This window comes from Mirounga leonina, unplaced genomic scaffold (genome assembly GCF_011800145.1).
Source record: "Mirounga leonina isolate KUSES-001 unplaced genomic scaffold, KU_Mleo_1.0 Mir_93, whole genome shotgun sequence".
Lineage (NCBI taxonomy): Eukaryota > Metazoa > Chordata > Mammalia > Carnivora > Phocidae > Mirounga > Mirounga leonina.
The window spans coordinates 514,741-526,783 of NW_023270854.1; the positions used below are offsets into that span (position 1 = coordinate 514,741).

The following is a 12,043-nucleotide window of genomic DNA, read 5'->3' on the forward strand; positions in this document are numbered from 1 at the left end:
TTGCATTTCTGTTTTACCAACGCAGAAACGGCAACTTCCTGCGTGCGCTAGTACCAAGCTCCCGTCCGAAGGGGGGCAACGGGCACACCCCCTGCAAGGCTGTGTGGCCAGAGCACCACCGCCGAGCCAGAGCTCTGGGGAAATAGCTCGGTACCACGGGAGTCTGCGGATCCCACTGAGCCTCACCTAGACCCGGGAGCCCAGGCACCTTCAGGCCAGCGTCTGCGAAGAGGGGCCCTTCTGGGTGCTTCCTCACAACGGCCACAGACCAGAGAGACACCGTGAGGTCCGAGAGCTGGCCCCACACTTCTCCCTCCTCACCCATACCGCCACAGAGGACCTTCATGGGCTCACAGAGGTACCACACGGGTACCCGGCACCAGGGGCAGCACCCCCTCTTCCACAACCAGGCTTGCTGCCCCGTGTGTCCACAGCCCGGCAGCATGCTCGACCCCAAACCTCGGTGCTGGCATTCTTCAGGGAGGTGCTCTCCCATCTTTAGCACCCTTTAAACCGCTAGCTAGAATCTGCCCACCTCCCCAGTCTTCAACCAAGCCGCCCCTGCAGCGGACCACACCGCTCCTCAGAACCTTCCCCATCTGTATGGCACCTGCTCAAAGAGGTCTTCTTGCTCCAGGTTCCTGTCCGTCTGACGCTGGGGATCTATGTGCCAAGGAGTCCTGTCCCCCCCCCCCCCCCCCCCGGCTCACGTCCGCCTCCTCCGGGCAGCCTGCATTTCTTCCACCTTCCACCACCAGCTTCTGTGCTGCCGGTGTTGGAGCTGCTAGTTGGGTCTGGCTTTGGGACCACAGCCCAGCTGGCTTTCTCCACTTGACTGGCTCTGTAGCACTTCACCCAACCAAGGCCAGTCCCCGCTCAGATGCCCGCGTGAGAGCCCCTTCACCCTCCTTTCTGACCGCACACCACCCCCTCCGAGCGGCTGCCGGGGTCCAGGCCTCTCGGATCACAGCCCTCACGGCAGGCACCTCCGAATCAGCCCTTGCTCGGACACAAGACACACACCCTCCCGGGGAGCTGTCCGCAGAGCAGCCCACCTTGCAAACAACCTGCAATTTGGACTCTACCTGCCGGGGCCCCTTCCTTGCCCATCCTGGTCCCCTGCCTGCAGGAGGGGAAACAACAGGCCCAGGAAGGCGGCCGTCTGAGAGGATAGGAGCAGAGCCGGCAAGAGGACTGACTTGCACTTTCCCAAAAGTCAAAGGTGTCTATCAACTGTTGGCTAATGGGTTTTTGAAGGGTTTGTCAGGCCTTCTGGAACCTGGCAAAAATCTGCTGTTTGCCCCCTGGAATGCTGGGGGTAGGTTTTATGAGAAACAGAGTAAACTGGTTCATTCACCAGTCTTCAGGGTTTACAAACGCTGATGTTGCTTGCATTTTAATGACAGGTTCTGGGGACCCACTACCGCGGAAGAGTGCAGTCTGCACAAGCACCGCAGACGGAGGGGTTCCGGTCTCAGGCGCAGTGTGACCTGGTGGCCAGGCCTGCAGACACTGCCCCTTCCTCTGTGCCCACAGCAGACAGATGCGAAACGTACCCAACAGTCTGCATTTATTCACTTTACTCATTTCTACACTAAAACCCGACTTGTGGATTATTTTTTCAGGAACACCAAAAAATGGACTAGGAAGATTTCACCAGTCTTTCCTAAAATGTTAACCTGAAGATGCAGCTGGTGCCTCTAGCTCAACCAATAAACAGGTCGAAACACTTTGTGCAGTATGTGTTTCCATTCTGTAGTCAGCTCTTTTCATTTTCTTAACAGTGTTTTTCGAAGATAAGGTTTTAAATTTTGATCCAGTTCAATTTATCAGATATTTTGTGTTCTTAAGAAATCTTTGTCGGGCACCTGGGTGGCTCAGTTGTTAAGCGTCTGCCTTCGGCTCAGGTCATGATCCCGGGGTCCTGGGATCGAGCCCCACATCGGGCTCCCTGCTCCACGGGAAGCCTGCTTCTCCCTCTCCCACTCCCCCTGCTTGTGTTCCCTCTCTCGCTGTGTCTCTGTCAAATAAATAAATAAAATCTTTATAAAAAAAAAAAAATCTTTGTCTTACCCACATCACCAAGATTCAAGGGGAACCCCAAGGGGGTGGGGCGACTAATTCTAGAGGATTAACTGTCCTCCAGCAGGTGGAAGCTTCTAAGACAGCTCCCACAAGGTGACAGGAAGCAGGCGTGGGATGGGGGGGGGGAGGAGCAAGGCCACGCCACACAGGTGAGGGACACTAGGCTTCAGATCCCCCCAGCTAAGAGCACGCTGAAAGTGGCGGCTTGGAGATCAACGGGTCTGGAACCTGCAGGTGGTGCTGGGAAGGGAGCCAGGGGTGGGGTGAGCAGACAAACTCTAAATGCACAAGTGCAGGCAGGAGATGCTGGGAGAAGTGTGAACCAAGAGACACAGGAGTGCCGTGGACACTCTCGGACGTTCCCGAACACACCTGCCAGGAACAGATACAGAAAGGACCAGTAAGTCCGCCTGGAGAACAGAGCGAGGGGAGCACAGGTACCTCCAGCCGCCACACAGCTGAACGCACACCTGTCTGGATGTGGACGGGGCCAGGCTTGGGGCACAGGTCTGATGGGCTGTGCATCCCAGGCCAGGGCATCACCATCTCATAGAAAACAGACGGCAGGCCTTTGGGGACCCCCAACAATTAAGGCAGAGGCAGAAAAAAGAATGTCAATTTTAAAAAACAAAACCAAACCACTGCTCACAAAGGCTGAGTAGCCAGCATCACAAGAGATGCTAGGGAACAAACACGTTGAGAAAGAAAAAGCTGTCAGAGGTAAGCGCCCCCAGGAGAGACCAGACAGGGTGAAAATCGCACCCAGATCAAGATGTGCACACCCTGACTGGGGGTGGTTTCCAAGGCACACGTGTGTCAAAACTCCCCAAACTACGCAGTTACAATGCGCATCTACACTGGCTGACTACCAACTAACAAGGCCCACGCACCGGACCTGCTGAGGAAGGCTTGTGGTGACCTTCCAAAGGGCCGTGTGGTAGAGCCCCACAGCGAGGCCCAGAGGAGGACGGGGCCGGCCCCCGGGCTGCAGCTGAGTCCTGCCCCCCCAGCACCATCCAGTCACCAGGGGGCTTCCGGGGTCACCCTTGCAGGGCAACCCCGGCGAAGGCAGGCATGCCATCCAGGGTGACAGCTACAACAGCCTGCCTTGTCATGACCCCTGGGACCTCACCGGGCCACTCCGTGGCCACTGGGACCCACGTGCTTGGCTCGGGACATGCTCCCAAGTGCTGCTGGAAGTCTCCCCAACACAGGGGCTCCCTCTGCTCAGACCAGCCTGCTACTCACCACCTCTGCCTCATCCTTCGGTCTGAACCCAAGCCCAGAGCCGCACCTCCTCCCGGAAGCCCTCCCAGCTCCCCCTGCTCTAGGTGACACGCAGTACACCCTCCACCGGGCTGTACCTCGAAGGTCCAGCAGGCACAGAATCCTTGACAGAGCGGGGAGGCGCCAGCAGGCAACCAGGAGGCAGGTGCACATGAAAGGACACAAAGGTGGGGGCACAAAGGCCAACCACTCCGCACGTCCTTGGCAGTGTGGCCCGAGTATGTACCTTTCTCTAGAAAGCCTTGCACCTACAGGTCACATTAAAGGTCATGCAACCTTCTGCGCTGGGGTCAAAGAGTTTTGCCTGTGGTATTCCACAGAGCAGATCCGGGCTCAGTCGGCTGTGCTGCTCCCCGGGGGAAATGGGGCGGCGTCTGGAGGCACCTCTGGCTGTCGGGATGCGGGGGCAGCGACTGGCATCTGCAGGGTGGGGCCAGGGGTGCTGTTAAGCACCTTGCCATGCACAGGGTGCCCCCTGCGAGCCCAGTGCAGACAATCGACAGATGCGTGTCAGCTTAGAAGCCTGTCCTGGTGGATACCCAGAGCTGTGTGCACCACCTGCAGGAGAGCAGGGACAGCCGGGGAGCAGGCACAGGGAGGCCCCTGCTCTCAAAGGTACTTGGGACAGTCCAATCACCCCAAGGCCTGAAGAGAATATTTAATGCTGACAACGACTACCACAGGAGACAGTACCACACAAAGCTTCTACAAGGACTCCCTCTGTGGTGACACGACATGTGTGTCACGGTCCTATGACACGTGTAAGAGATACACGGATCCCTCACACATCAACTTAATCCCCCATAAACTGCCTTCGTTTCAAAACTCAACGTCTCCTCTCCTTGACATGAGTCACCCATAGTGTTGGGAGCTCAAACTCCACATGTGTGAATATTAACAGAGGATTTGCTAAATTTAAGCACGAGGTCTCCACTTGGAATTCATCCTGGCAGTGCGTGTCCCATTTCGCCTCATGTGGCGGTGGGCTCAGCACCAGTGGGTGAGTCCACGCAGGAAGGGTGTGGGGAGAGCAGGTGGTATGCATTCACCCAATGCAAAACAAAACATCATGCAATTTTCACAGAGTACCCAAGTCTGAAGACACCATGTGCTACAATCTAGCAAAGTGGGCCCCAAACCAAGCAGCATCCCACTAGAAACCCACCGTGTCAAACCCACCGTGTCATACACCCCTCCATGCAGGATGCTAAGACCACACCTGCCAGGTTAGGGGAGGAAGTGTTTAAAACCACAACATCACCTCCACTCACAGGGTAGGAGCCCTAGGTCTTCAGAGAAACGTTTCTGACAAATGTCGGCCAAAGAGAAATAAAAGATGCCGTGTGCTGCCACCAGGCCACCCGGGCCTGTGCGGTTTCTGGAATTTCTGCAGCCCAGGGAGGACGGCAGGCGAGGCCTGAGGCTCAGAGCGGCACGCTGGACCGGACCGGACCACACAGGCCGCGCAGCTCATGACAATTTGTGGCTACCCCCAAAAGACTCAGAATGAACTGTTTGTCCCACCCAGCCACATGGATACGCACACATGGTCCAAAGTACAGCATCTCAGAAACATCCAGTCTAAATGAAAAGGAGAGTAAAGGGACTGCATTCTTTGTCTGAATTAAGAGATCATTCAGAATGGTTTTGCAGGGTCAGAGCAGAGTACGACATTATCCAGTGGACTACTTCTCCTGCATCTTTGCATGGGCCAAAAGAATTCTCAAAAAAGTGAAGGAATGGCCAAGAGAGAGGGGAAGAGTATTTTTTAAAAAGTACAGTAATGTCCTTTTTCAGTACAAGATGATTTCATTTTTGCAGATACTGATGCAAGACAGGGATGAAAGGGTTAGTGTTTCTACCCTCAACCCAACAGCCACCAGTGCCACACCTAAGGGGAGTGGCAGGCTGTGACATCTAGAGAAAATACTTCAGCCAAGGAGACCAGCCCCAGAAGGTCACGTCAGTCACCAATAAATGTTAACTTTCCTGGTTTGTCCTTGAAAAAAAATCCATAGGAAAATCATAAAATGCAATTTCTGAAGAAGTTATTTTCCCCCCAATACACAAACTCTTGAATCTTTTGTATGCATCGGCTTTCGTGTCTGCTCTGACGGGAAGACGGTGGAGGGGGGGGGTGCGGCGGTATCAGAAAGAGCAGGGGGTGAGGAAGGTGGGTACCCTGAACTCTGTGCTCGTAGAAGCCATCCCCGTTAAATGCTGGGTCTGACCCTTCCCTTCTCCTTGCAGATTAGGAGAGCTCAAGGCCCTCCTCCAAACGCCACACACAGAGCTTAGTGTATGAGTGCACGGGGGAAAACGTATTTTGTGCACCCAGATCCTGGTTCCTAAATGTCATTCTCCATTAAAAGGAAGCAGGACTTCTTGGAGAAATGGGTGATTCCAGAGCTCAGGAGCAGGAGCCTCAATACCATTCGTGTCAGAAAACATGGCCACGCTCTCAGACCGACGGGGCCTCACCACAGGGGTCAGCTCGACGGGCTCCCACTGGCCAAACCTGGGACAACTGGAGCATCAGGGCAAATAACAGTAGTGAACAATAAGAACCCAAGAGTCTACACTGTTAAATTAATTGTTCTTATAGTAGAAAGCCAATCCAGAAATGAAGATGAACAACAGACTTAAGAACGTCACCACTGGACAATCCTGATAAAAACAAAAATACAGGCGATTCAGACAAGAGTCATCGAGATGCCAGAAACGACGGGTGACCATTTGATGCGAGAATTTAAGATATTTACTGAGGAAGAAAGTATCTCTCACAAGGTACTTAGCAATTACACCAGGAAAATTAGTAAGTTTTCACTACAGCCGCCACCTAACAAACCAGAACGGGACAAACTGAGGCCACCTGCTGCCTGATGGGCCTGCTCAGGACACACAGGCACTCTGGCAACTCCTGCCCAAATGTACACCACAGTGTGAACTGACAGCCAGTCTGCAAAACCACCAGCTGATAATGAGAAAAAAAAGGAGGAACCACCCAAGGTTAGAGGCCCAGGAGCTCTGACAGCTGAGCCTAACACACGATCTGGGGTTTCTTTTGCTTCCAAGGACAATACTGGCCCATGAGGGAGATCCAATGAGCAGAAAATAGCCCTGCATGGACATTATTTCTGATTCCGATCATTGTACCACGGTTCGGTAAGAGAATTTTTTTAGGAAATTGAAATATTTAGGGATAAAGTGCATCACATCTGCAACTTACTCCTCAACCTCAGGAAGAAAAATACCACATGTGGAGGGGGAAGAAAGGTAAAGCAGATAGGGCAACATGCTGACCTTTGGAAAATCCGTGTGACACTTATATGAGAAGTCTTGTTACTACTCTTGCAACTTTTCTCTAGGTCTGGAATTATGTCCACAAAGAAGCACAAAGGTACATCAGCTTTGTGACTACTGCAGGGGCAGGTGAGGTGCCAGCAACAGGGCGCAGAGCAGCGGCGGCAGCTGAAGCACCCCCACTGCCTGTCATTCAAGCTGGGCCCATGCGGAAGTGAGAGCCAGGACAGGGCCACTTCAGAGCACGCTGGCCACCTCCGGCCTGGTGACTGAAGGCGTGCTTGTCAGAGACAAGACCCAAAGCATCTGAAGAAACTAAAATAAAAACAGACGACCCATTCCCAGTGCCACGGAAAAACTACAAACAGAGCTACTGAGATTCCACAAAGCAATTCTGTACAGAATTCTCTTAAACCTGTATGCACCTCCACTGTGGCCTCCTAGGACTTATTTGACGAAACTCCATTTTCCTAACATGCCTCAAAAGCAAGTGGCACCACCACACCCAGACCCGCCTGCACTGCTGGGTTACACAGGCAGGGAAGGACTCCCAGCCTCGGGGAGGCCAAGCGCCTCCCTAGCCTCAGAATTTCAACATTGTCTCCAGGATGCACCCCAGATTGCTGCTAAGTTCTTCAAAATAGCATGCCGGCAACTTTAAATGCTTCCAGCCTTAAACAGCAATAGCCACCCCGCCCCCATGCTCAGATGAAAAGCACTGCAGGGGACATACGGTATCAGCTAACACGCAAGGCAAACTGAACTCCATCATCCCACCAACTCACAGCCAGCACAAGACACCAATCAGATGGGAGGAAACTAGGAGCACCCACAATTCAAAGCACCACCATAAAACCATGAATGTCTTCTAAAAGTTTCTTCAAAATACAAAAACTAAACAGGTCAACATTTAGCTCAAGTTTGTGAAGTTCTAAGGAATTTTATAAATATAAAGTGCTAAGTGAGAAATATTTAAGATCTAGCTACAGTCTTGAGAAATTATATTTATCTTTTAAGATATTACACAAATACTTTGAAATTGATTTGTTCTACTTTGTCTAGATTCTCACTCCCCTAAATAAAAAAAAAAAAAAGCACTTTTTCTGAGACAACTGATATATTACTTCCTTTGTTACCACTTTTGGCTTTACTATCAGTATTTATGCCATTCAAAAAACGATGTATGAAGTTAAAGATTTGCCCATTCCTCTGTAACCAGGTATTTGATTTCATATACTTTGAAATTAACTTTTTTTTTAAGATTTTATTTATTTATTTGAGAGAGAGAAAATGAGAGACAGAGAGCACGAGAGGGAAGAGGGCAGAGGGGGAAGCAGACCCCCCGCTGAGCAGGGAGCCCGATGTGGGACTCGATCCCAGGACTCCGGGATCATGACCTGAGCCGAAGGCAGTCGCTTAACCAACTGAGCCACCCAGGCGCCCCTGAAATTAACTTTAAACATGAAAATGGAAATAAATACGGTGATGCATGCTACCATCTATTGAAACCTACCCATCAGTTTTTAGGCAGACCAAGCTTCAAAGCCCATTTGGTCCAAAGGTCTTTATTTAAAGGATTAGACAAGATACCTAAAAATCAAAAGAACTGCAATAAAATTAAATCATGCATGCATATAGAATTAAGTAGATAAAAAGGCCAATGGTTTTCTAGTTAAGTGAAAACTGGAAAAAAAACCAAAAAAATTCATTTGAAGTGGATTCAATTAAATGAAGTGACAATTTTCCCAATTTTAGACATAAATGTCTTTTAACAGCATAATCTTTTTTTTAAATGTATTTTTTAAGGTTTTATTTATTTGTCAGAGAGAGAGAGAGAGAGAGAGAGAGCATGCACAAGCAGGGGGAGCGTCAGGCAGAGGGAGAAGCAGGCTTCTCATTGAGCAAGGAGCCAGGGATCCTGGGATCACGACCTGAGCCAAAGGCAGATGCTTAACTGACTGAGCCACCCAGGTGTCCCCGGAGTAATCTTTTAAATAGTGCAGATGTCAACAGAGAAGAATAAGATCATTTAACTAAAAGAATGTTCTAGTTCATCAAGGTGGTTCAATATTGGGTTGGAAAAGTAGTTTCCTTACTTCCAAGGCAAGCCCTCTACAGGTAAGTATTGTAGTGCACCAGTGAGCTGCGCTTAGAATTTTAAACCCCGCACAACCTAACTTTAGAATCTCAGGCTGTTCAGTTTTCTTTATGAGTTTCTCTGAGATTTTTTTGTTCTAACACCTACGAAGTGTGCATGGGACAGTTGTGCTTGGTCAGTGATGCTGGAACCCTCCTCAGCAGCACTCACCCCAGACCCTGGCTGACGCAGACATTCTTCTGTAGACAGACTACAGGGCACAGCAGGAACTGGACAGATGTCAGTTACAGATACCTACCCCCCCACCCCCTTCAGTCCTAAGCCACCACCAGACGTGTCCCCAGATTATTTCATATATCCTCCTTTGGGACTTCACTGCCTCCCAGTGAATGATAACAGACATAAAAGCAGACAGGTGGGAAGGAAGGACATCATTAGGTAAACTGATCATTAATAGATTAAGTTTCGGACACATCATGCCATGTCAGAATATTTTCAAGTCAAAATACTTTTAATCACGTGGAAATTATAAAGACAAATATGTACCCTCATTCTATCTACTTCCCCACACTGGGACTCTCTGGATGCAACATGGTCTAAGGAGAGAGCAGCACGGCGTAGGACGACGATGAGAAGCCTCAGCAAGGTGAGGTGCTGGGCACGTCAAAACCCCCTGGGACCCCAGTGCCCTCCCTCCCTGCCTCCCTCCCTGTCAGAGGAGGAGGGATACAGTTCCTACCTCTACCTGAGAGCAGGTACAAAACATACAGGTCAGAATGATAGTCTAGCGATTATTTCAACTACAGCCAGAAGCAGTTCCTACAGCTAAGTGTTTGTTGCCTGAGAATAACCGCGGATGTGTCAGAGAAATCCCACCGCTGCCAGTGATGATGAAGACAGCAAGGACAGCTCCAAGCAGGTGAGCCTGGCTGGGCTAGTGCTTTACCCGCATCTCCAGGAGAAATACTATCATCAGACTCTGGAGAGCCTCGTGATGAACCACAGCAGCAAGATACCCTAAATCTCAAACACCAAAAACACGAAAAGGAAAGAACTTCTCAGCGCCGAGAGCTTGTCATCAGGTTAGTTACCTGGTTGACTGGCGAGATTAACGTACAGGGTTACTCTGCTTTGCTAGTCTGCTGATGTGATCAAAGCACTGCACATGGAGTTTCTAACTGGCTGCAACTAGTCCCTGATCTGCCTGGGCCCTACTGGCCTTTTCTGGATAACTGGAGGAAGAGCAGGAAAGGAAGAACCCTTCCCCTCAGGAATCTTCTACACAGTGACACACCAGCATTGGGCTTCATCTCCCCAACTACGGGCTCACAGGTTTAGGTAGGCTCTGACCTCCAAGTAATGACGGCAGCATGCCACAGCGTGCCAGATGTACAGCCCAGCGAGCGTCTCCCTTCCGGAGGAGACCAGCCAGACAGCTCCAGTGGAGGGTGCAGCCCCAAGGCAGCTCCCATCCCACCCTGCCTGCATTCACTGGGAAGGCGTGGGCCCTCACCCCAAGGCCAAGGACCAGGGTGCCCTCTCCAAACAATGAGCGGGAAGAAGTGGACACAGGAAAAGGCTTGTGGGGCTGGGATGGAGGCCAGGGCTGTTTGGTGGACAGGGGCAGGAAGCAGATGCTCAACAGCTGCAGTTAGTGCAGCCGCAGGGAGAGGAGCAGAGACCAGAGCAAATCGCACGGCCGGCCGGCTGGAGTGCGCAGAAGGGGACTGAGCACCTAAGAGCCTGAGCTGTACTGCGGCCCCCGCAGAGGGACGCCGGGCACCGACCACCGCAGCAGGAAGCAGAACGCTCACCTGCCGGGTTTCTGCTCCTGACACTGAAAACATGAGTCACGCCTACATTACACACCTGTACCCACACATCAACGCAATCTCAGGGCACAACACCGTAAACTGGCACAGGTGTGGATGGACAGCCTCGTCCACCTAAACGGAGAACACAGTCCCTTACGAGGCTGAAACGCGCTACTCCTGCGTTATCCTGAACTACCCGCGCTGAGGCTGCACCCCCTTCCTGAGCTACGCTGCACAACCGCGTTTCTTGAGCTTTACGAGCAGCCCAAGAAGCGCACCCCACCCCCAGCAGTTTACACCACGGCAACGAGCTGGAGCGCGCCTGGTCGTCCCGTCCGCGCAGCCGGGGGGCGGGGGGGCACCTACAGAAGGAGACCGAACGCCCTGATCTCCTAAGGACTGCACTTTGGGCGGCTGTTTAGTAAGTCAAATGCCGCGGTAGTGACTGCGGTCCGGCCTTAGGAAGACCCTCAGACGCGCACAGTCCTCCCCGGGCTCAGTCCCTTGAGCTGCAGCCCCGGGGACCCTTTCCTGCCCAGTGCCGGCCCAGGACCCCTCCAGACCCCGCCCCCCGGACCCCACTCACCCGGGGGCCACCACCTGTCCTGGCTGCGCGCACAGCTCCCGCACCACGCCGGCGCGCTCCGACCTCAGCCTGCGCTCGGCGCGCACGCAGCCCCCGGAGCCAGCCCGGGCCGGGGCGGGACCGGCGGGCTGCGCGGAGGCGGCGGCCTCACACACGGCTAGCACGGAGCCGATACGCACGGCCGCGCCCGCCGCCACCCTCCACTCGAGCAGGCGCAGCGGCCCGGGGCCCGGGCAGCGCACCTCGGCCACGGCCACCGGCGGGGCGCCCTCGGCGGGAACGCGGCCCGCGGGCGGCGCCTCCATCGCGGCCGGGCGGGGTCGCTGTGGGAAGGCGGGCGGGCGGGGCGCTCAGGGCCCGGTGCCCATCGCGGGTGGGCGGGCGGGCGGGACGGCGACCCCGGCCCAGGCGGCGAAGGCGACGGCGCTGCAACTCGCGCTCCGGCACCGGCTTCCACCCGCCGCCCAGCCCGCGCCAACTTCCGGGACAGCGTCTGACGTCACGTGACGCCGCGTGCGTGCGTGCGCTGCGGGGCCCGCGTGTAAACACACGCCCACGCGGGGCCCAAGAGGCGCTGCGTCGGACGCGGTGCCCGGAGCGGCGTGGGAGCCGGCCCGACGGGAACAGCGTGGCCACGCCCCACGTACCCCGGGAGCGCCTGCGGCGTGGGGCTGCGGGTCCCGGCGTGCCGCGCGCGCCGCTGCCCTGAATCCCCGGCGTGCACTGCGAGGTCCCGGCATGCCGCGCGCCCCCCCCCGTCCCACAACTCCCTTGGCGAGCCGGGGCCCAGGGTCGTTAAACTATGAGTCCCGGCATGCAACGCGGGCCGCGGGCTGCAGCCCAGTCACGTGCTGGGGCCGGGTGTGCAGA

The 12,043-nt window shown here is 53.9% G+C and overlaps 1 protein-coding gene across 3 annotated transcripts in view; it reads right to left on the minus strand.

The window, feature by feature from the left end:
- CTDP1 (CTD phosphatase subunit 1) overlaps window positions 1–11,478 on the minus strand; it is a 55,335-nt gene extending 43,857 nt beyond the window's left edge. For 2 of the 3 annotated variants that reach the window (XM_034996249.1, XM_034996253.1), the window contains exon 1: window positions 11,174–11,478. In XM_034996249.1, coding sequence (XP_034852140.1) covers window positions 11,174–11,478 — 305 coding nt within the window. Of the gene's footprint in view, window positions 1–186; window positions 677–11,173 lie in introns of those variants that run through there. The other variant, XM_034996250.1, reaches the window with a different exon arrangement.
- Window positions 11,479–12,043: the final 565 nt, after the last annotated feature.